The sequence below is a fragment of the Rutilus rutilus genome (assembly GCF_951802725.1).
Source record: "Rutilus rutilus genome assembly, chromosome: 21".
Classification (NCBI taxonomy): Eukaryota; Metazoa; Chordata; class Actinopteri; order Cypriniformes; family Leuciscidae; genus Rutilus; species Rutilus rutilus.
This window is the reverse complement of record NC_140226.1, coordinates 32656528-32681792: the sequence shown is the minus strand read 5'-3', so window position 1 is coordinate 32681792 and position 25265 is coordinate 32656528. Positions and strand designations below refer to the sequence as shown.

At 34.7% G+C, this 25265-nt stretch overlaps 1 protein-coding gene across 1 annotated transcript in view; it reads right to left on the bottom strand.

The window, feature by feature from the left end:
- plcb4a (phospholipase C, beta 4a) overlaps positions 1 to 20740 on the bottom strand; it is a 50968-nt gene extending 30228 nt beyond the window's left edge. The window contains exons 1-18 of the mRNA XM_084393567.1: positions 20644 to 20740; positions 18544 to 18632; positions 17226 to 17306; positions 14429 to 14488; positions 14019 to 14162; positions 11883 to 11962; positions 9595 to 9648; positions 8621 to 8702; positions 7095 to 7195; positions 5671 to 5728; positions 5317 to 5425; positions 4504 to 4714; positions 3495 to 3588; positions 3222 to 3301; positions 3026 to 3110; positions 2844 to 2934; positions 1848 to 1943; positions 355 to 452 (exon numbers count right to left, since the gene is read on the bottom strand). Of these exons, the coding sequence (XP_084249693.1) occupies positions 355 to 452; positions 1848 to 1943; positions 2844 to 2934; positions 3026 to 3110; positions 3222 to 3301; positions 3495 to 3588; positions 4504 to 4714; positions 5317 to 5425; positions 5671 to 5728; positions 7095 to 7195; positions 8621 to 8702; positions 9595 to 9648; positions 11883 to 11962; positions 14019 to 14162; positions 14429 to 14488; positions 17226 to 17306; positions 18544 to 18627 (1608 nt within the window). The 5' untranslated portion in view covers positions 18628 to 18632; positions 20644 to 20740. The remainder of the gene's footprint in view (positions 1 to 354; positions 453 to 1847; positions 1944 to 2843; positions 2935 to 3025; positions 3111 to 3221; positions 3302 to 3494; positions 3589 to 4503; positions 4715 to 5316; positions 5426 to 5670; positions 5729 to 7094; positions 7196 to 8620; positions 8703 to 9594; positions 9649 to 11882; positions 11963 to 14018; positions 14163 to 14428; positions 14489 to 17225; positions 17307 to 18543; positions 18633 to 20643) is intronic.
- Between the last annotated feature and the right edge of the window lie 4525 nt (positions 20741 to 25265).

Below are 25265 nucleotides of genomic sequence, written 5' to 3'. Positions count from 1 at the left end.
GGAGATGCTGGATGACAGGATTTTGTTTGAATAAGAAATGAATGCATGAAATCCAAAAGTTATAATATATATAAGCTTTGACGTAGTTAATCTGGTTCTTTTATTTTCTTTGTTTTGACTAGTAGAATTTCTGAATGGCCGGGAACTTAAAAATGTAGTAGCCAAATTGGCTGGTGAGTGAAAAAGATCATTTCAAACCCTGGTTGTAGATGCACTAAGACTCTTTTTGAAAAATGCCTTTTTTCCCATCAAAACAAATTACAGCAAACCGGCAAATGATACGAGTGTGAGTAAATGTTGATTAGTGTGTGAATTATCCCTGTAATGGTCATTATGTAAGAATGATGAAAGAACCTTTCTGGGTCTGAGCAGAACCTCTTCCTCCCGATTCTCTTCCTCCGTGATCAGACATCCGTGAATCCGCTCGGGATGAGCTTCGTTTAACAGCTCTGCTAAAGATGAAGAAAATACATTACTCAAAAAAACTGAATGTGAAATCAATGTACAGACTACAAACAAAAAACAAGAGTACTTTAAGGTGACATGATAAAAAAAAAAATATTCCAAATATACCATTATGCAAAGGATAGTCATGGTGGAAAATATTTGCATACAGTACAAATCCTCCAGTTAAACAGTTCTGAGACAGTGTTATTTTAATATTATTTACATACTATTACAGTATTTATTAATATTTTGAATTAGCTTTCATCTTTACATTTTCCTTTTAATTTTTATATAATAAAATGCTGAATATATATTTTCAGTTCTAATTTAAGTTTTGGTAAATTTGTTATGTGCTCTTTGTAATTGTTATTAGTTTTCCTTATATTTCTATTTAGCATTAATCTATTTCTTTATTTAGTTTAAGCTTTAGTAATTTTATTACTGAAACTTATTTTATTTCAGTTAATTGCCAAGGCAACATTTATAAAGTTTTTCAAGTTTAAGATTTTAATCTCAAATTTATATTTTATTTCTGCTTTCTTTCAATTAACGAGCATTATATGTAATAGTTTTAGTTACAGATAACAGCATGTTAATGAGAGAGAGTGAAAAATAGTCATGAACATCTAAATTAAATGTAGTAGAATATGCAGAAATATATCACCCTTTTACACCTTGTAACTAGAAGCTTTTATAATAGTTTAAAACTGCAAAGCATTATATATGTAAATAGGGCATTGGGGTCGATTGACAGGGAATTAATTAATTGAAAAACTGAATAGCCTGAATGTAATTTAAGACACTTTGGATAAATGTAGTTATTTGTTATTAGTATGCAAGGAAACAGATTATAGACTACCTCTAGTTTAAAAGTATTGCCACCAAGCAAATAATTACATTATATCATCATAAATGACAGCATATGATGATTGTATGCCCAGGTACAGACTTAAATAAGAGGATGTGCTTTGCATTTTTATGCAAAATTCACTTTTACATGGTGTTTGAACATAATGTGTCGGCAGTGTTACACAACCACCCTATAATGGTACAAATCCACCCACACCTTTTTATATTCCCATAAATCATAAACAGTGTCTCAAAATACATGTTTTTTTATACAACTGTTAGCTTAGCTCCTCCCCTGAGTTGCACAAGGCCCCACCCTCTTCTGAAAAGGGGGTGGGGAGCAGCAGCTCATTTGCATTTAAAGATACACATGAGAACAGTGTGTTTTTGCTTTCAGCCAAAAAGGGGCATTAACAACATGCTATAATAAATTTTTTGTGGGGTATTTTGATCTGAAACTTCACAAAGACACACTGTGGAGACACCTGAGACTTATACTTCATCTTGTAAAAAGGGGTCACAATAGGTCCCGTTTAATGGCTCTTCCTCACCGGTGGACGTCTCCTCCTCATTCTCATCTTCAGACATGTTTGTGGAGATGCTGGGCTCTCCGGCCTCCATGTGCTTCCTGAAGTGCTCCAGCTGTTCTGTGGATTTAAAACCACGTTTGACAAAACTCATTAAATACACATCAGTTTTTAATGAGGACCTTGATAATTAAGTTTGTAACTACTTCTTCCCAAACAAAAATCCACTGAACAAAATTATAAACGCAACACTTTTGTTTTTGCCCCCATTTTTCATGAGCTGAACTCAAAGATCTAATGATCTAATGGTCACACCAGATACTGACTGGTTTTCGAACCCCCCACCCAATACAGTAAAACTGCATATTTTAGAGTGGCCTTTTATTGTGGCCAGCCTAAGGCACACCTGTGCAATAATCATGCTGTCTAATCAGCATCTTGATATGCCACACCTGTGAGGTGGATGGATCATCTCAGCAAAGGAGAAGTGCTCACTAACACAGATTTAGACAGATTTGTGAACAATATTTGAGAGAAATAGGCCTTTTGTGTACATAGAAAAAGTCTTAGATCTTTGAGTTCAGCTCATGAAAAATGGGGGCAAAAACAAAAGTGTTGCATTTATAATTTTGTTCAGTGTACAATTTACCATGGTTTCTGCCAAAATACCATACTTATGCTGTATTTACGGCATGCCGTCGTAACCACATGACAACCCGTGACCGAGCTCTCAGAAAATTCAGAGTTTACAAGTTGTAATTACAAGTTCTACGAGTTCTAAGTCGGAATCTGATAATTACGGTAATTCCAACATGGTGTGAACACAGCTTTACTTCAGTTATGATGACCAGAATTTCAGAGACTTTTGCATAAAAAAAAAAAAAAAAACACTTTATGTTTTCTTCAGAAAATATAAAAATATATTTGCTACATTCAACTTTTTTCAAAGTTTAAAGAAAAAGATGCCATATTAATTACACGTAGTAACTATGGTGTTTTGGTAGAAATGAATATCACTACTTTTTTCAACGTCAGGTTTTAATCTTCTGTTCTTGATGAGGATTTTTCCTCGGAGTTCATTTGGAGACGGCAGCGGACATCCGGCCTCCATCTGAGAGAGCATGCAAGAAAAAACATTAGCAGGTAACTGTGTTACGAGCTCTGGAATAAACACACACACAATGAAACACAAACACACTTACTGGGAAATCATCTAATGGTTGTTTAAGGAGAAAATCTCCAAAAATGTCTTCACAGTAGCGCGCCAGTTTATACTGCTGATGTTTCCTGACAGAAAGGTGAAATTACAGTGTGTTTATTGAGCATTTCTTTATATAGTTTGTGAGATATTAATGAGGACCTGGATAAATTGTTCCCATTAACAAAGCGCATACGTACGTGCAGTGGTTTTCGAAGGACAGAATCACAGGGTACTCAGATGTCATGAAGGCCGTCTCTTTAATTCCCTGAATGACGTCCTGCATATAACATACTGTAAATGTTTTTCAGTCTAAATATTAACAAACAAGGCATTCATAATGACTGGTATAACTGGACTGGATTTACTTGACTATTTAAAGCTCCAGAGAAAGGGATGATATCACATAAGATTGTTCTGGAACATTCACTGAAGAAACAACACAAGAGGGGAGTGTGTGTGTGTGTGTTCACCTTGAACAGGACGTCTGTGCACATGGCCTTGCCGTGAGTGATTATGGGCTCCTGATCTTCACCTTTTCCATCCCAGCAGTCCAGCTCAACACACCTGCCAACACAACAATACACACACCCTCACACATTGGCAACGATATATTCAAAATGACAGACGTTACTTTGCATCAATTTTAAGTATGGTTTTAAGTATGGCTTTATAACATATGCTGCAAAAATCACATTCTCTATCAGTATTCAGTATATCAATATTGACCTACACATCAACAACCTACAGTAAAATACAAAATTGCAAAGTATTGTTTCATGTTCTGTTGAGAGAATTATTACTAAACATCCACTTTATATTATTTCTTATTTTCATGTAGCCATTATTCAAAATGTACTGTCAGTAAAATATCCTTGTTCACTTTCTAATTTTTGTAAGTTATCACTTTTCCAATTTATAATATTTGATAATACTTTGTAATAACTCTAACTGATAAGGCATTTTTTTCAAACAATATATAATGCTTTACAGAATAATAGATGTATCAATAATGCTTAAAAATATATGAATCAAAGTAGATTTTTATTTTATTTTATGTATTTTATTGTTTTGTTTTTTAACAAATGATCTCATAATAATGCAATGTTTGTTTTTAAAGAAAGTTGTAAGTGTTACCCATTTAAAAATACCCAAATAAATAAACAAACAAATGATATTGTAAATGCAACATAAACAGACTAACATTTTACATTAGCATTCTCATTTTTGTTAGAATCTGTATTTTATCAAAATGGTATTTTCAAATAATATATTATTATGAATCTAAAACATATGAATAAAAGTTGATGAGTGGTATTTTTTGTCATTTAAAAAGCTCTAACAAATGATCTCACAATGATGAAATAATATTTGTTATTGTTATCACTTTTAATGTTTGTTAATGTTATTGTTATTAATGAAAGTTAATTTGATACCAGATAAATAAGTCATGAAGCGTTGTGGGAAATATGCACTGTATACCTGCATCCGGTCAGCAGCACCTGTCTGTACATCTCCACTGAAGACCTTCCTCCAAACTGTCTGCCGCTCAGGTAAGTGTTGTGAGACGAGTTGATGAAGTAATGAGACAGCGGATGATCCATCTCCTGATAAACCTCCAACCGGTCCAGAAACACAGGAGCGTTCTCATCAGACATCAGATACCGACAGAATCCGTCACATGACATCAGACCTGCACAAACACACACATTCATCCACGCATAAACAAATGAGATCATGTTTAAGACAGTCCTTTAATATCTGTAAGTTACTGTACTTCGACACTAGAGGGTGCTGCAAGATTACAAAACTGTATTTACATAATCAGAAATGAACTATGAGAACATGACAGTAAATGTTATATTCTTAAACAGCTACTTGTAAAATAAATAAATAAACTAGGCCTAAAAAGTGTTTGCCTTGAACAACTGTCAGTTATACTTGGTAACACTTTATTTTACAGTGTCCTTGTTACATATGTTACATGTACTTACTATAGTAATAACAGCAAATTATGCATAATTACATGCAAAACACCCTCAACCAAACCCTAACCCTATAGTAAGTACATGTAATTAATATTACTCAGTACTTAAATATATAATTACACTGTAACAATGACACCTTAAAATAAAGTGTAACCTTATATTTATATATTATGTATTGACTGTACAATGCCAGCCCTGACCAATCACAATCAAGTATTCAGGAGAGACATATAATAAATAGCAATAATATAAGACATGTTGCACAAAAAAAGACATTAGTCACATATACAGTAAACATAACACACACCTTTCATCTTCAGTGTTTCATCAGGTTCATATCGCTCTATGATTTGGAACGCGCATTTACAGTCAAAGAACGGGAAGAGGATCTCATTCAGACGTGGATCTCTCTGATTCTACACAAGAGGAAAAACCCTGCAGGTTACATTAACTAGATCAAGGCTCCCGAGAAATGTGTTCTCTCTAATATACACATGCTCAAAGTTAAGCAAAAGGAACAAGCAGCTTCTTTGAAGAAGTGAAGAATAAAGACTTCAAAGAGCAAGAGTTAAAATCATATATGATCTGATGTTTATTGTTCCTTCAGGATGCATAAACTCTAATGACATGCAGGATATTAAAAGTTAATAAAATTGCTTACTTCATTCAAAAAGTGGACTAACCGGTCGACACTTATATAGTCGCTTTTGTCTCCTTTGCTGAAAAGAAAAGCAGCGCATGCAAAACTTCAGAAATGTTTCTATTGTTCCAGTGAATGATTCATCCGTGACGTCACTCCATTCACAGCTCACTCGACTACATGTTTCTCATTCAGTCTAGTTAGATTAATGGTTTAATATTACAGCTCCTCAGGCAATGCCTGTTGAAATATAACAGTGTTTAGTTTAGTGTTGTGCGGCTCGTGGGAAAAACTCTCGACCCGACATGACAGAAAACTACTGTACGTCACTGAAGAGGTTTTCATCAGGGATATCTTTCTTAAAACCATTCACAAACCATTTCACTTACATAATGTGACATATTTACAAAGAAAACAGTCATTTTGCAGGTTTAAGTTATTACATTTCAATAAAAAGATTATAGAGATATTTGATATACTGATAAATTATGTATTAGAGGTGTGGTTACAAGTGCATGATATAAATGTTAATTTTCTTTTTGGAGATGAAAAAAATATTTTATAAATATTTTTATTTTTTTATTGTCTTTATATTTGGTGGTGGGTATTATTAACACAAAAAAAAGAAAATCAAAAGAAAGGAGAAGAAAAAAATAATACTGAGGGAAAGAATACAAATTTTAAATCACATAATACTAAGACTTTTCTTAGGAATAAAATCCCATGTGTTAAGAAAAAGAGGGTCAATTTAACTTCATAATGACTATAATAGATATTAATAACAGATAAAAATCCATATATTACTATTTACAAATCATTTATCAAAATACTAAAAGAAACTTCATTTGTTTGGACGAGCAATACGCTCACAATACCTCGTATGATTTCACACGTTTTGAATAATAAAGCTTTATATTTGTTGCTCATATTTCATTTAATATACTGTATATTTAAAATAATTAAAAATTAAAAAGCTGATTTAGGTAATTTACCTCAAGAGCTAACAAAATCAGAGAAGTATCTTCTGTCAATACTATTAGCTGGTGCAAAGAAAGCCATAACACGCAAATGGCTGTGTGAAGATGTTCCCTCCAAAACAGACTGGTTTCAGATCATCACAGACATTCGCGAAATGGAAAGACTCACATTCTCAATAAGGTTGGCCTCGGACAAATGTAAACATTATTGGAAAAAATGGGACAGTTATATGAAGCAGAACTCTGCCTTAAGGTATTGACAAGTATTACTCTAGTTTATTATGCTGAAATATTAAGTGTAATAGTCTAATGGTATTGTGTGTGTGCAAACTAGATGCTCTGTGTTTCTGTTTTTGTTTTGTGGTCTGCTGTTTTGTTATTTTTGTAAAATAACATTTGTGAAAAATAAAGTTAAAAAAAAAAAAAAAAAAAAAAATTTAAAAGCTAAAGTGCAGGTTGCATGCTTACAATTTCCTGAAGAGTTCTTCAATATCAGTTCTGGGACAAATCTTCTGCGTCAGGCTGTAGAACTTGTCAAAGGTGAAGATCTCATGCTCAATCTCATCGTTCTGGTAAAAGACATGAAAATGAATCATATGTCAGTCAATCAGAAACAAACCAGCTGGATGGGTTACAATTCATTAGTACCAGATATTAGTAAGCATAATAGCATACTACTACTCAAACTATTGCTGCATGTATGCATGTTGACAAAGAGAGAACATGGAGCATCAAGAGGTCATGTGACGACAAATGTAGAATATAATCATTGCATATTGCGTGCTGTGCAGTATGCAGTAAACATTAATATTCATTTCATCGCCATCATGCTAAAACAGGGTTTAATAACAGGTTTTTACAAAAACAAAAACTCACATTTCAGCCTTTAAAACATTTTTATATATTATTGTCATAATTGTTTGGAATTTAAGAATGCATTAATTATCTTTTCAAAAAAAAAAAAAAAAAGCAATTCTACTTTCTGACAGTAGGTGGCGCTTATGAAACAGCAGAAATATAGCGGTTACCCTGGCATCGCTTTTTAGAAATGCGATGTGTTTGCAGGTCTGACATAAACACCATAAGGTAAACATTATCATAATTCATCAACAGTAGATCAATAAACAATCTATTGTGAACTGAAAGTGCGAGCCTGTAAAAGCCTGTTTTATTATTACCTTAAGGCCTGGTTTCACAGACAGGGTTTAGATTAAGCCAGGATTAGTTCAACTAGGACATTTAAGAAGCTTTTATAAACGTGCCGTAGAAAAATGACGTGTGCATCTTGAGACAAAACAATGCACTGATATATTTTAAGATCTGTCAGTGCAAGTTGCTTTTAGTTAAAACAGCTCAAACATGCATTTAATGTAACATGTACGGTCTATGTAATAAAAGTAAACTTGAGACTTTTAAAGACTTTTTAAGCACCCACAGAAAACCTGTAAAAACAATCTAAAACAACATGTGGCTCACATCAACATCTGTACAATTATATCATTGTTAATATCTCTATCCTGGATCTTCAAAACCAGTCACGAGTCGCACGGGTATATTTGTGGCAATAGCCAACAATACACTTGGTATGGGTCAAAATTATCCATTTTTCTTTTATGCCAAATATCATTAGGATATTAAGTAAAGATGATGTTGCAAGAATATATTGTGTAAATTTCCTACTGTAAATATATAAAACATTTATTTTTGTGAGTGAATGCAGCACAATCGTGAACATAAATGAATAACTTTAAAGATTTTCTCAATGTTTCGATTTTTTTGCACCGTCAGATTCCAGATTTTCAATAGTTGTATCTCGGCCAAATATTGTCCTATCCTCAGACACCATACATCAATGGAGAGCGTATTTATTCAGCTTTCATGCGATGTATAAATCTCAATTTCAACAAACTGACCCATGTGACTGGTTTTGTGGTCCAGGGTCACATACAGTATGTGATGATATCTGAGAGAAAGTAAGTGCTGTTAAAAATTACCTTTCCGCTGGGTAAACCAAGATCCTTCAGTGCCTGGAAAATACCTTTCTCCGTTTTGCCCGAGGCAAAGGTTCTAGTGATACTGAAGAAAATCAGACACGTTCAACACTTATTAAAGATAGACTTCACTCTTTTAAATATGTGAATGTCCTTCAGTAGATCCAGTGTCTGGTATCAGTATCAGCATCTCTCAAACACAGCAGGATTGTTTCTCTTTATCAGATCTATTGATTTATTTCAAACTGAAAATAATTATGTTTGCTTGTGCATCTTCATGTAGTGTATAGTGTATCATCTAAACACACAGAGATATAGAAATGTGCTCACATTTTAGTTTAGGGTCCAATTCTCTTACCTAACTATTAAGTTACAACTTTTAATAATAACTTTATTTTTATATAGCACCTTTAAGCAGCTTCTCAAGGCACTTAACATAATAGAACAAGCAAATAAAAATACAACACAGAATTTTAAAATAAAAGATAAAAAAAAAAAACAGATTAGAATATAAAAATCAGGACAAGCAAGGAAAAGCCAAACTAGATTCATTAGATTCATCTAAACAACTTTTTCCTCAAACTCCTAATCACTGCTTACTAATAGTTAGTAAGGTAGTTGTTAAGTTTAGGATTAAGAAATGTAGTGTGTTGTCATGCAGAACAAGGCATTAATATGTGCTTTATTAATACAGTACTAATAAACAGCCAATATACTAGTAATATGGATGCTAATAGGCAATTAGTTAATAGTGAGAATTGGACCCTAAACTAAAGTGTTACCAGAAATGTGATATTTTGTTATCAAATTCACCGTTCTGACATTTTTAAGTGGAACTGAAGTCTATTATTCACTGTATGAACAATAATCACTGTAATATATACAGATATGTGATCTCTTACTGTGCAGAAAGCATTACTAAACATCACCAAAAGCATGTGAAAACCTCGTCACATTAATGAGAATGCTGGAAGTACCTCCTGACGGGGATTTTTCCATTCACGTTGGTCAAAAATGACAACCGCATCCAACTGCAGAAAATAAATCAGAACACAAACAATGGACAAACAAGAACATGAAGGTGACGAGACACATCTGCATTACACAAACCGGTAACACTGTATTATCATATTACACTGTAATAATGACACAAAATAAAGTGTAACCTAAAAATCTTCTAGATTGTCATAAACAGTTCATTCAGATACAACAGTATTCACACCGCAAAAAAACTGCCGTAAATAACATGTATTTTCCTGTGGAATTAATAGATGCTTCATATTTCTGCTTTGAAACCATCTTTAACGTCTTGCCTCATAGACTTTGACTTTAAGAGCATTACTCTTGTGCTTGTTTATACAAACTGAGGGATCAGAGAAAATTATTTATCAGTGGTATTTTTCAGCACACTGACTTCAACCAAGAATATACTTTAAATAATTTTCTCTTTAAATAATGTTTTTCTGGGTAATTAGCTTATATAAGTAATTAGACTGAAATACGGCTGCCGGCTGAATCATTTCCTTGAATACTTCATGCAATCTTTAAAATGACTTGACAGTGCATTAGCCGGCTGAAACTGCTAACGGCTTGTATTAGCTGTGACGTATTAGCTGTGATTTAATAGCTGTGATTGATGTATTAGCTGTGATGTATTAGCTGTGAGGTGTTAGCTGTGATGTATTAGCTGTGATTTAATAGCTGTGATTGATGTATTAGCTGTGATGTATTAGCTGTGATGTATTAGCTGTGAGGTGTTAGCTGTGAGGTGTTAGATGTGATATATTAGCTGTGATTGATGTGTTAGCTGTGATGTATTAGCTGTGATTTAATAGCTGTGATTGATGTATTAGCTGTGATGTATTAGCTGTGAGGTGTTAGATGTGATATATTAGCTGTGATTGATGTATTAGCTGTGATGTATTAGTTATGACTGATGTATTAGCTGTGCTGTATTAGCTGTGCTGTATTAGCTGTGATTGATGTATTAGCTGTGCTGTATTAGCTGTGCTGTATTTGCTGTGCTGTATTAGCTGTGAGGTATTAGCTGTGATTGATGTATTAGCTGTGCTGTATTAGCTGTGATTGATGTATTAGCTGTGCTGTATTAGCTGTGCTGTATTAGCTGTGCTGTATTTGCTGTGCTGTATTAGCTGTGAGGTATTAGCTGTGATTGATGTATTAGCTGTGCTGTATTAGCTGTGATTGATGTATTAGCTGTGCTGTATTAGCTGTGCTGTATTAGCTGTGATTGATGTATTAGCTGTGCTGTATTAGCTGTGCTGTATTTGCTGTGCTGTATTAGCTGTGAGGTATTAGCTGTGAGGTATTAGCTGTGAGGGATTAGCTGTGAGGTATTAGCTGTGATTGATGTATTAGCTGTGATTGATGTATTAGCTGTGCTGTATTAGCTGTGCTGTATTAGCTGTGAGGTATTAGCTGTGAGGGATTAGCTGTGAGGTATTAGCTGTGAGGTATTAGCTGTGATTGATGTATTAGCTGTGATTGATGTATTAGCTGTGAGGTATTAGCTGTGCTGTATTAGCTGTGAGGGATTAGCTGTGAGGTATTAGCTGTGAGGGATTAGCTGTGAGGTATTAGCTGTGATTGATGTATTAGCTGTGATTGATGTATTAGCTGTGAGGTATTAGCTGTGAGGTATTAGCTGTGAGGGATTAGCTGTGAGGTATTAGCTGTGATTGATGTATTAGCTGTGATTGATGTATTAGCTGTGATTGATGTATTAGCTGTGAGGTATTAGCTGTGAGGGATTAGCTGTGAGGGATTAGCTGTGATTGATGTATTAGCTGTGATTGATGTATTAGCTGTGATTGATGTATTAGCTGTTATGTATTAGCTGTGATATATTAGCTGTGATGTATTAGCTGTGATGTATTAGCTGTGATGTATTAGCTGTGAGGTATTAGCTGTGATGTATTAGCTGTGAGGGATTAGCTGTGATTGATGTATTAGCTGTGATTGATGTATTAGCTGTGAGGTATTAGCTGTGAGGGATTAGCTGTGATGTATTAGCTGTGATTGATGTATTAGCTGTGATTGATGTATTAGCTGTGATGTATTAGCTGTTATGTATTAGCTGTTATGTATTAGCTGTGATATATTAGCTGTTATGTATTAGCTGTGATGTATTAGCTGTTATGTATTAGCTGTGATGTATTAGCTGTTATGTATTAGCTGTGATATATTAGCTGTGATATATTAGCTGTGATATATTAGCTGTGATGTATTAGCTGGTGGCACTCACTGTTTTCTCAGGCAGGTCATCGGACACACGTTATTCGCTCGAGAGTTCTGAATCAGTGACCGCAAGCCGTCTGTCCATTTCTGCAAACATGCACAAGCAAATAAGGGTAAAACTTAAAATGTCACTGAGTTTCCAGTCTATTCATGGCCAAAATGACTGAGACAAACAAAAATATGAAACCAAAACAAATGCACGGTTCTACTGAGCTAACACGACGATCGATTTTTCGATTCAGATTTTAGTTTCTCGGAAAGACACATCAGATGTATTGCTCAAACAGTAGAGCATGACACTATAGCTTCGATTCCCAAGGAAAGCAAAAACTGATCAAATTTCATGATATTTCAAACCCATATTTCTTTCTTCATTCAGTGGAATGCATTACATTTCCATTTATGCATTTACGACTTGCATTGCTAAGTATATATTTTATCAGTTCATACATTTCCTGGGAATCAAACCCATGACCCCGGAGTTGCATATTCTTAAGTGTCATCATACTTTTATGATGCTTTTTTGTTTATTTTCCATGCTTTGTTGCTTTTTAGAGCTTGACAGAGCCTCTTTGATTGTATTGGAAAAAGATAACAGAATGATAATAGGGTAAATGAGTAAGTAATGGAAGAATGTTGATTTCTGGGTAAACAAACCTTTAATAATGCACTGGGGAAAACTCATAAAACGATTGAGCCTGAAAGGTTGCATGAATGAATGAATGAATGAATGAATGAATGAATGAATGAATGGAAGATGTGCTGTTTTGTAAACATGTTTTTCTCTCTTAGCGTTTTATGAGTGCGCTATTTTTACACCAGATTCCAGGACATAAAGGATGTCACTTCTAATTCTCTCCTAATGCAAACACTCTTGCTTCCTGGAAATCTAATAATGAATCAAGCACATGTTTCAGACAAAACATGAAGCCGAGACCAAACAGAGTCCCAAAACAGCAGATGCTTGCTAGTTCAACACAAGTGCACACGTCCCAGGGGTCATGAGCGGACCCTCGAGAGGAGCCGATGTAAGTGGTGACGGCGGTGACAGGCAGACGTCAGGAAATGGAATTAGATGTGAGTTTGATGACCTTCCTTCAGCTGAAATCCTTCAGGGACAGCTGAATCATCAGATGGTCAGATTTTCTATATATCATTTAACAGATTTTAGAAATATAATGTAAAACATTAAAGGGGTGGTATAATGCCCTTTTCACAAGATGTAAAATAAGTCTCTGATGTCCCCAGAGTGTGTATGTGAAGTTTTAGATCAAAATACCCCACAGATGTTTTTATATTTTTAAAATTGTCACTTTTTGAGGGTGAGCAAAAACGCACCATTTTGTGTCTGTTCCTTTAAATGCAAATGAGCTGCTGCTCCCGGCACAGGGGGCGGAGCTACAACAGCTTGTGTCCTTTTACCTCACACACACATGCACTGAAAATTTCAAAAACTTTTAGCCTTTTATGTTCAAACCGGAGTCAGACAATGATGGAGAGACTCAAGAAGAAGTGACAACATGTAGAAGCAACAGGACATTTCTGAATGGATTTATGTAGCTTATGTGTAGTTATCTTCTAGATAGCAACATTACACACTAACTAAAGTTAGAAAAGTCAAATCATAATCAACCACCCCTTTAATATTTATATAAATATAATATATATAATATATATATATATATGTGTGTGTGTGTGTGTTGTAAGATATATTTTATATATGTGTGTAAGACTGTTAGCAATTAGTTTGCAACAATCTTGTATTTTAAGTCGCTTCACATAAAAGCGTCGGCTAAATGAGTAAATGTACATTCAAATTAACACAGTTCATGCTAGATTTGTTAATATTTATAATGAAAATGTTACACATTATTTTGATCTCTGTGGTGTTAACGCAGTGAGTGGAAGTCAAAGAAAACACATTATGTACTTAAATATATAATTACACTGTGACAATGACACCTTAAAATAAAATGTAACAGGGGTTGGTTAAGGGTTAGTTACTTGTAAGTACGCATTTCCTGTTATTACTATAGTAAGTACATGTAGTAACGTGTAACTACTGTACATCACTTTAAAATAAAGTATTACCTGTAGTTTTGGTAACCTATAATAACCCTGGCCTGCTCACAGCGAGCGTTACCTTGGCAGCGTTGACGTTTTGCGTGACCATGTACATGAAGCTCAGGTTAACCAGGTCTGTGCCGCTGCATATGCAGATGATTCGGCCCTCCAGGTTAGTTTCGCACTTTCCCGCGGCCTCCAACGCTGAGAGAATCTTTGGGTCCTGCGGAGAGTTTGGGAGACGAGAGCACTAAAAAACCATCATCATCATCATAACCACTCAAACCACAACCTCGTCAAAATGTACATTTATAATGTTCATTAAAGAGCTGTGAGTTTTGTGGAAAATTGTATTTATTTAAGAACACCTGCGTGATGAACGAAACTAGATATTTAATGAAAAAAAAAACAGAGTAGCACTTAATTTCTTAAGAGCTGTTATTAAGATGACAAAGACAAATCATTTTTCTTTAGAAAAAAAGGTTTTACCTTTGGCACACTGATATCACGTATACTGTTGATCAGGGAAAACTCTAATACTTGACCCTCCTATATGAAAAAGACATGAAACAAATCAAAATTATGATAAGGCATGCTTTTTTTTGCACTATAGATGAAGAGTTTTCAATGTTTTAGAAAATCAAGCTTTTAATGTTGTTTATATGTCTATGTGGTGTTTTTAATATGCTTTACGACAAACCATGTGCAGATTCATAAGTCAACACTATTGCTGAGTATTTGCTCCTTAAAACTGCAGTGAACCAAAGCATGGGACGGGCCCAGTGGAGGTTAGGCCGGTTTACTCCTGGTATTAAGATGCGTTTTGGTCGATCGGATCACAAGTGGAGGACTCTAAATACAGGTGTAAACGGGGTCTAAAATGTTTCGAGCTTGTCCACTTCCAAACACTTCCAGAGGTCGAAAGCACTTTCGTAGAGTAAACGCTCATGTGTTCAAACAGGCAAAAGACCGTCTACTCTCCGCCTACTGACTTAATGCATGAACGTTATGGGAAGCGTGCTAGCCAGACGGGAGTTCAACTTTGTCGGCTGAAGACCCAAGTCATGTTTAAAGATGAAAAACGTAAAGCTCAATGTTCTCTATTCGGCTGGTCTCGCGGCTTCAGAGCAGAAACGAAAGTATGTTTTTCCGTCTTGTATGTAAATTGTGCAAGCTTATTTTGTCCTTTAGATCGAAAGATCTGAAAAAGCCCATACATTTACCCACCCATAGACCCTACTCTCAAAGAAATCAGAACAGAAGTGGTTGAAAGTGGACAGAAACGGATTAAACACTCTTAGGTCAGTCCGTTGGCGATTGCCTTCGGGGTGGAGGGGGGCTGTTAATGTCTCGGAGTGGGTTCCCCTCGGTCTGTTCGCGAGCGCTTTTGGCTTAACCCTTTTAAACCGGCTGTGTCGTCGCCGACACATACCAACAAGCTGTATTCATTCCGTAACTCTTCAACCGTCTGCACTATCAAAACCATTCAAATTGCCACAGGGTTAGTTTACCCAAAAATGAAAATTCTGTCATTAATGACTCACCCAGCAAGCAATTTTGCGTTTAAAAGACGTCTGATAGCCGTCCAAAGACAGCCCTGACGTCTAGGCTAAAACAAGGCAGAATTTGGGCTGTCATTGAAAATTGAATAGAAGTCCACAGACCATAGCCCAAGAATAGACCAGTCACCAATTAGATAACAAAGAAATGAAATGAGTGAAGAAATAAAACCAAACACCTTGTAATCACTGTTTACTTTGCTTACACGATGGACGATCATACATCTCGCAAGTTGTTTTGGCAAAACCAACATGTAACCAAATTCAAGGTTATTTTGGCAAGAAGTGCGTTATTCATAGCTGGACTATATCGGGTCTATAGTTAACATAGATGGTGAAATGACGGCTATTGCTTGCTAGGAACCCTCATGTCGTTCCAAACCCGTAAGACCTTCGTTCAGAACACAAATTGAGATATTTTGATGAAATCTGAGAGCTTTCTGACCCCCCTGTTGGCCTCACTATTGGCCAGCTTCTGCATCAGCATCACACGCATGTGTCGTGGTGATCACATGACCAGCGTCAGAGACCGAGTGGATCAGGTAATCTGATGTGTGGGAGGCGGGGCTAATTTGCATATTCATGGACTGCTTATACTACATGAAGCAAGGGTGGAGAGTTAAATTCAAGCTTTTTGAAGGCATTGAGAAATTATATTTACAGGAAAAAATAACATTTTGATGATCAAAAATGATAAATTATTGTCTGCAGTGGGACTTTAATGCAATGTAATAATGTGATGCGTCATACTACATACTCAAACATATGTACGTTTATAATAAATGTTGTTTATAATCAGGGTTTGAAATGAACAGCCGCCAAATGCGGGTAAAAATCACCTGTATCGGGTAACGCTGTAAAATCACTGGACAATTTGTTATGTGTTACTTATTATGTTCACTCACTTTGCTGGAGAAGTTTGTGTAAGCCAAATCTGTGCAGATTTAGAGCAAATACTCCACTCGTGATTCATCATGATATATTAAATACAGCGTATTGCGCAGAATTGTTCATTTGCATTGAAGATATAGAGAAGATTAAAAAGCGTTTGCTTAACAGAAAAGACAGTGATTTTACAACATCCTACATGTTCTTTGTACTGTATTGATCTGTCCACTTAAAACACATTTTTGGTGAAAAGGATGAGGATGAAGATGAAGGGAGGAGATGCTGGATTCATGAAATGAATGTATGAAATACAAATTTTATTATATATATATAATCCTATAAACTGTGACGCAGTAAATCTGGTTAATTTCTTTTTTTTTTCTGGCTAGTAGTAGTTCTGAATGGCCGGTAACTTAAAAATTTAGTAGCCAAATTGGCCGGTTGGTAAAAAAGTTCATTTCAAACCCTGTTTATAATGAAAGCCACTATAATTTGTGTTTGTTTTATACTTATATTTTTTATTCCTGTTCTGTTCTGAACACTGTTAAATTTAAAGTATTTGTTGTGAAGTGAGGTGAACTAAAATCCATGTTTATAAACGTATTTCACATGATTTCTGAATGTACAGTAATAGTAAAACGTGACTTATCCACCAATGCGACTTATCTATGTGTTTTTTTCTCTCTCAACATTGTAATTTTGACCCAGTGTGACTTATTTTCCAGAAAATATGATGCTTTCACGTCACCAGTGAAGTACATTACTATACTTTTAAAGTACAGCACATGCAGTGGAAACGACTAGAATGCATTACATTCTCATTCTCACACAGGTTGTACCTTTCCTTCACTTTTCCACGTCAGGAAGAATCCGAAAGCATCCGCTTTGAAAAAACAGTTCGATTCAAAGACAAACGGATCCTGCAAAACAGAAGTAAAGCAGAGGCATAAACACTGTTCCGGGTCAGCTGAGATTGAGCTTCATTTGAACACGTTTGCATGTGACTGTAATATTTATAGCACTTTATAATCTTGTTTTATAAATGTATAAACAAGCACATCATATTAAGGATCACTGAAAGAGCTGCTATTAGAAACTCCACATTAGAAAGAAAGAAAGAAAGAAACTCCTTGTTGCATCTTGGGAAGAAATAAACATAGTAAAATAAACCACCTTCATAATGTCAACATAATAAATTTCAGTATTCAAGAGATAATGGCAAAGATATTATGATAACAAACAAATAAAGCTGAATTTCATCTCATTTCAATAGAGAGGGAGACCTCCAAGTGCTCTGAAAGCCTCATGGGAAATCTGTACGCTGGTTTAACAGCTCAGATCCCGTCTCTGACACGTCGTTCATGAGAATACATCCTTTCAGAAAACTTTTATTCCAAGATAAACTTCTCCAGCCCGAGCGAATGTTCCCAGGGGACGAGTGTCTTTGAGAACACAGATGTTCACAATATCCTCTGCGATTCAAGTCGCCATGAGCATCTTCTTAGCGAATGAATGATGACATTACTTCAAACGTAACATAAAACATGGTATATTTAGAGCGGCTACGCTATTCTGTTTTCTTTGGTATCTTGAATGAATCCGGGTACCAGAAAAATGTAGAAATTAATAAAGCACATTTTCCCTAACGCATTCTCTTCACTGAAATGCTTCGAGGAGATTTAAAATGGTAGTTTTTAAAATGACTAACTTTTTAGTGCATTACCATTAAAACAATGCAATATAATGAACCTTTTATTCCAGTCAGCAAAACAATAAGGCAGTGCAACACAGGGTTATTTTAGTTACACTAAAAATAAAACCATAAGAAACATTTCCGTTACTTGAAACTCATTATGGTCCCTAATGGTATAAAAATTAGAAGAAGAAAAATATTTTTCATTTTTATCATTTTAAAGGAAATTATATATTATGCATATATTTATATATCTCATATAATATATAATATATATATATATATATATAAAATATCATGCATTTATATATATATCACACACATATAAATGCATGATTATATATTCTTGGATTTAGTACCTTCCTCTTCTATATATCTATAACTATATTCCATGATTTAACACATATTAATAAACACATTTTTCAGCAAACAACAAAGACAATGAATCTGAGAAATATTCATACCTCATCAAATCTGTCAAAATATGCCCCTTCCTGCATGAAATGAGGAACGGACCTTTGCCAGTTGAACTTGTACGGTTTCGCCATTTGACCTTCAGGATGGAGAACAAGACAACAGCGTTCAGTGCTGGAGAATGAGGAGAGGAGATCTCTGTCCTGTATAAACCAGCCCGACTACATCTCAGAAGACCAGCCCAAAAGTTATCCGACCAACAGAGCATGTGCATTTATTACTATTAGCATTATTATTTTCAGAAACTTCAGAATCAATATTGTTATTATCGCTCATTGCAAGAGTTTTGCACGGTCACATATTCTACTGAATTTTTTTTTTTTTTTTTTTTGCTGTTCCACGGATCAGAAATATCTTCAACTTTAAATAATTTCATCTTAAGATCTTCCCAAATAAAAATAGCCAAACAAATTATCCATAACATGCAAAAATAACACTCTATCAGTCTGTTCTCACCGTTTTACACATTAAGATAATGAGACTACTTTATTTTTATGGCAAATGGGTTTAATTCTCGTAAAAAATATATAATATTCTCCTAAATACAATATAAAACAAACAGATCAATTCCAATACGGTCTTCACACCATCAGTGCTCTGGCCCTAAAAATGAAAAAAATATTGTTAAAATTCATTATGATATTTAATGGTCTATAGGGTTACACAACAATGATGTACTGGAACGGAAACGGTTTTCCTTTTTGAAAAGTTTTGCGTACAGACGACAACGTTGTTGTTCAAAGTGGATCCACAAAAACATTATCATTTTAAGGGAATGATGCACTTTTGCAATTATGCATATTTCTCAGGTTATGCAAAATTCTCAGGTTTAGTAGTTTGTTTTTTTTTATAGAAGAAAAATAGCACTCTGTTCTCCTGAAAACACTCTGACACTCAGGTTCTCATGGTTAATGAATCACACGTTAAGGATTGCACACGGAAACTGCTCATGTCTGCTTGAAAATCATCAATGAACAGCAGCTGAGCTCAAATATCTCCCAGAAAACACCACAGATACAACACAGAGACCATCACAGAGAGAGAGAGAGAATGAAGAAACAAATCCCAAAACATGTCATGACTTCAGAAAACACATGGACACAATTACACGAGTATCTTTACTCTTGTTCAGATCTTTATGCCATTAAAGCACAAGATTTGTAAATTTGGCAGTAAAATGTTATGTTGATAAAATGATCTGTATTTGGGTAATCACATTCAGTTCTAAAACTATTATAATCTAAAACATCTTTATTCTTTAGCAAAATACACACGCAGTATTGCGGAGCTCTTTAAATGACAGTGAACTGAATGAATAAATAAATCCACACTCACACATTCAGACAGGACTCATTAATGAAGCCCGTGTCAATTGAAATGCTGAACTTTGAACTCTGTACAAGAATAATTCATATTAATGGCAGGGCGGGGCAAGTTGCCACATGCGTTTTAAATGTTGTACACTTATACATTTTGTTAACTACAATATTTGTTCACAGATGTTACTTTTTACACTTACTTCTTGTAGCATATTTGCTTTTCTTCCAAAATGTTGCTGAAAATCCTATAATACACTGTTTAAAGTCAGATTCCTATTGTGACAACATGCCCCACTGTTAGGTTAAATATTTTTTTATTAATTAATTAATTAAAGGAAAATATAAATGGAAATGTAAAAAAGTTTTTTTTTTTGTGCATATACTCTCACTAAAGTAAAAGTGTGACAACTAGCCCCGGTGTACCCTACGGTGTGGGATCTGATGTTTACATGTAACTTATGTAACGCAAGACTTTTGTAACGCAAGACAATTACTGATACATTTACTATAACTTATAATGTTCTGCATTAAATCGCTTTACAGCATAAAACAAACAAACGACAGATTCACAAAAAACGCGTGAATAAAACGCTCTGATTGAATCAGTTTGTCTCAAATCAGATGATTGACGGACAGATGTTGTTGTCGAGTTGATTTAATCGCAACAATCCGAACTAATCGAGTAATTCGTCGGATATTTAACAGATGATGTCTCATTGTTAAGAGTTTACATCATTTAATTTGGTAAAAGTTGAGTTTGAGTTCACTCACCCGCTGTCCTGCTGCTCCAGTGGGATTGATTTTCCCTTTAATGCCTGATGGGAATGATGCCCGTTCATATGACTGAACAGCGACACCCACAGGCCGCATTCTGCATTACATCTACACACTGTACAAATCATATAATATAGACCTAATCCTGGTTTCAGCCCTGTCTGTGAAACCATGTTCTTTAAATATCATTAATAACACTTTATAATAACCAATTATGGTAAAAAAAAAAAAAAAAACATTAACCATCATATAGTGCCTTAAAAGGTCAAAGCAAACTGTATCAGCCAGACTGCTGACTTTTCCTAATCTTATGATAAATGATCATAAACAAGAATGCAGTTTGATTATTCGCTTGTCCTCCATAAAATTGCTTACTTGATTTACTGTATCAGATATTAAATATATGAATAAATTACATTTTCTCAGGCTCTGATACACTCTGTAGCAGAACATCCATCCCGGCTCGCCTGATGTCATTTTATTGTTCTTTTTCTTGTCTTGTCTTTTTTTGCATTTCTGATGCTTACCCGTTTTATATAATAGGGTTGAAGCTTCAATAATATCTGAGAACAGACGCGTTTGAAGCCATTGTCAATTACTCTGTGACCTCATTACATCAGTATTACCAAAGTTCCTTTCAAATCATATTTCAAATCAGCAACAAATTCTGACACGAACTGTCCCATAAATGTTTCTTATGCTAAAAAAAAAGCTATTTTTTTCAGGCTAGACTAGTCAAAGCACATGTGTAGGTTAGCGCGAGTCGCACTTAGTGACGCAATGACTTTACCAATCAGCGATTGGCTGTTTTAATTAAAAAGCGGGACGTTTTCCGCCATATTGCGCGTTGCAGTTTCTCCTACTCATAAGTAATAGGAGTGAAGTTTGGCCACTGCAATAAATATTAAAATACATATATTTTATGGACCGTTTTATAAAAGCAATAAGCTCCAAGAAACCATGGTTATAAGGGGAAACTAATAGGAAATAAGTATAAAAGGAAATAAAAGTAAATCTCAACAGAACATTTAAATAATTCAATTTAGTAGGGCTATACTGTAAAAAATGTGCGGACTTAAAATTTTTGTACAATCAACTAACATTTTTAAACTAGGTACATTAAACTGACTTAAAAATAAGTTGAATCTATAACTTACAACATTTTGTTAAAGCAATGTAAAAGCATGTTGTCATAACTTATTAATCATACAATTTTTTTTACAGTGTATTATGAAAGTTTAATACATTAATGCACATCATCAGTGAGAGTGACAGTCGGTAAAATAGGTCTGAAAGGCCATAAAACCTTTATTTCACACTCACAACACATTAAAGTTATGACCAAAATGAGCATTATTGTTCAAAGCCCAAAGTTCACAAGAACAATTTTATTAAAACCAATGCACAACACGAGCACAACTTACATTCAACAATATTTGTCTTCCAAAGATCTTGATATTTGTCAAACTAATAACAGAAGTGGACAAAATCAAATGTCATTCAATGTTAAATAGGGATCTTTTCTGTCAATAGACGTTGAAAATAATAAAGTGGCATTCAGTATAGCATCCATGACCAATAGTCTGACACGTCATATCTAGCCTATCTAATTCTGTAGTAGTATAAATATCTTAAAAGTGCGCTTACGGTAAAGGTTTATACAAAAAATGAGCTCTATTCATCAACACTTTTTACATTCCACATCTAACATATAGATTCAACATTCAAAGGCACGGGACTTCACTTCAAAACGATCGAAAATATTCTTGAGTCATAAAAGTAATTCAAGTAATCTTACATTGCAAAAAAGATTTTGGTGGAAAGGAACCGATGGCACAGAATCGTGTAGTAAAAATTCAATTACACTACTGGAAGTGGATATACAAGATTCATGTCACATGTAAACTAGTGATTATGGGGAAATGAAGTGGTTGAGTAAACCATAAACACGCTTTAGCTGCAACTGCTTCCCAATGATGATCCAGACTCTTTTCAAAGCAAAGTGATATTATGCAAGGTTTCAACATTTGTGTTTGAAGACGGTTTACTCAAAGCAATCTGTCCCCGGCTTTGAAAAGAAAGTGAAAGGAAACACATTTTGGCCCTTTGTAAGTATCTCACGTCGATCCGATTGAGCATAATAAATATCGAAACCTTGCAAATATACAGAAAACGAAATCCATTACTTACTTGGAAATACATAACTAACCCAATTGGAGCAGATTAAAAAGATATAGTTAAAAAAAGTAAAAATTCTTAGTTAAATTAAAATCTAGAAGTAGCAAGTAGAAATAACAGATAAAGAAATAATTCATTATAGACGAATGGCATAAAGTAGAAAAAAAAATGAACAATCAAATATCACTTGGCATAAAAATCCTTAAACATATCCTACATCCAAAACTGAATATAATAAAAAGGAAATATTACATGCTTTCTGACTTATGTAGAAAGATTGCATAATACCTCGGGACATCCAAAGTGCATATCCATTTTTTTTTTTTTTTTTTTTTTTGCCTTCATCTGCATTACTAATTTTATTTATAACTAAGGTGAATCTCACGAAATCCACGTCCAGGTCACATTTTACCCCAAATAAATAATGACTATAAAAATATTACGTAACATTTTCATGACATTAAAGCACATCGTCCCCTGCCAAGAATGTCATTACCGTAATGCAAAAAAAATAACAATAAAAAATTATGTATGCATCGTTTTTGACTTTATATAATGCCTTTTATACTGAAACAAGAGTCTATTCTGGTCATTTCAATTTGTCATTGATTTTGGGGTGAAAAGTGTCCTGGTCATGTTTCGACGAGATTCACTCAGTGATTAAAGTGACCTATTGATGCTAACCGGGAAATTCTGCCCGTACGACAAACTGTAGGAGCAAAAGACAGAATTAAAGCAGTTTCCAATAGACAGAAACTGGAGGAAATGAAATGGTCCCTTAATACAGCAAATAAAACACTCTATGCATTTATACTTTTTTTTTTTTTTAAACGACCTATGGGTTCAAAAAAGAAATAGAGCTTATAACTTGAAACACGTCTTCACAAATTGATAATAGTTCATCACATTACAACACAAGCTATATTGCTGACATTTACAAATGTGTAGAAGCACGAACGCTGGGCTGACTGCAAGCATGCATCCCTGAAACTGTTCCAGGTCAGTGTTGGACAGGCTTACAGCACCTCAGACCAGTGTGTTTCATCAGTACAGGTGGACAAATCAATCCTGTAATATATATATACAGCAAGCACTCAGACTCAAACCAAACCAACAGCAGCAACTTTAGCAAGAAGATGAATCCAATAATCATCATCCGTTTCAGTGCAAATAAACCACGAACCTTTCAGAAACTCTCATGTCTGTTAAAGGCCCGTTCAAACCAAGAACGAGAACTATAAAGATAACGATATCGCTCCGAGCAGTTTTGTCGTCTACAGCTTTAAGTGCTCTAGCTCTGAAAGCAAGATGGATTATGATTGGCTGTAAATATTTGAATCCTTCAAAGATCGTTCTGAAAGTGATTCTTGCGATATTGTTTCTGTGTGGTGTGAACTGTGGTTTTCAAACTAAAGATGCGTCCCAATTCACATATACAAATGCAATATGTCAAAGCCATTTCGTAGGATAAATAGTGTATTGTGTTCACACGGAAAATTCCAAAAGGAAAAAGTGCACTTTAAATACCCGTATGGTGCACTTAATTAACCGAAAATACACTGGAATCACGTACTTCCCTACTATATAGTAGGCCAATAAAACAGTATGTGACAAAAGAAGTATGTCTGAATTCACAGTACTCATAAAAGAGAAGGCAAAAAGTACCCAGACGATCAACTTCTGTCGAGATTCTGAAGTGTGCATACTAGAGATGCACGATATATCGGTATCGGCTGATATCGGTTCATTTTTAATGTTATCGTTATCGGCCCGATAAGATTTGGCCGATATATTAAAGCGGATAAATAATGGATTATGTCCTTCAGCTGAGACGCTTCAGATGCGCACTGTTCAACATGATGGCTTTGATTTGCTTGAAATATGATAGGAATAATTTCAAAAAGGAAAATACAGTAAAGTGCAACATGTGCATTATAAAATTATAACGAGAACATTATAATTGTGTGTTTGGGACATGGCTTTTAATGGTGAGACTATTACTTTTGTAATCAGGCTCTCAAAAATTATGTAAAAATTTGGTTTTAGATTTATCGGCCAATATATCGGTTATCGGCGTTCAAATATAAAGAATTATCGGTTATCGGCGCATCCCTAGCGTATACGATGGACACTTTACTATCCCATGAGGACACGGGAGAGGGTTTATGAATGCAACTAATGCTGGATGGTCACATGATAATGACATCATGGCGAATGTAGCGGAGGGGGAGGGGCTTCAGACTCAAATGTTGAATGACAAAATAACCTTATAAAGTTCATTCAATACAGTAAAGTACATACTTTATAGTGCATCATTCGGGACACATCTTAAATCTTTATCGTTACGGCTATCGTCCTTGATGTGAACGGGCCTTAAGAGTGAATCTCACAAAGCCTGTCGTGAACACATCCGGGTCATACGTCATCCCAAAAACTCCAAG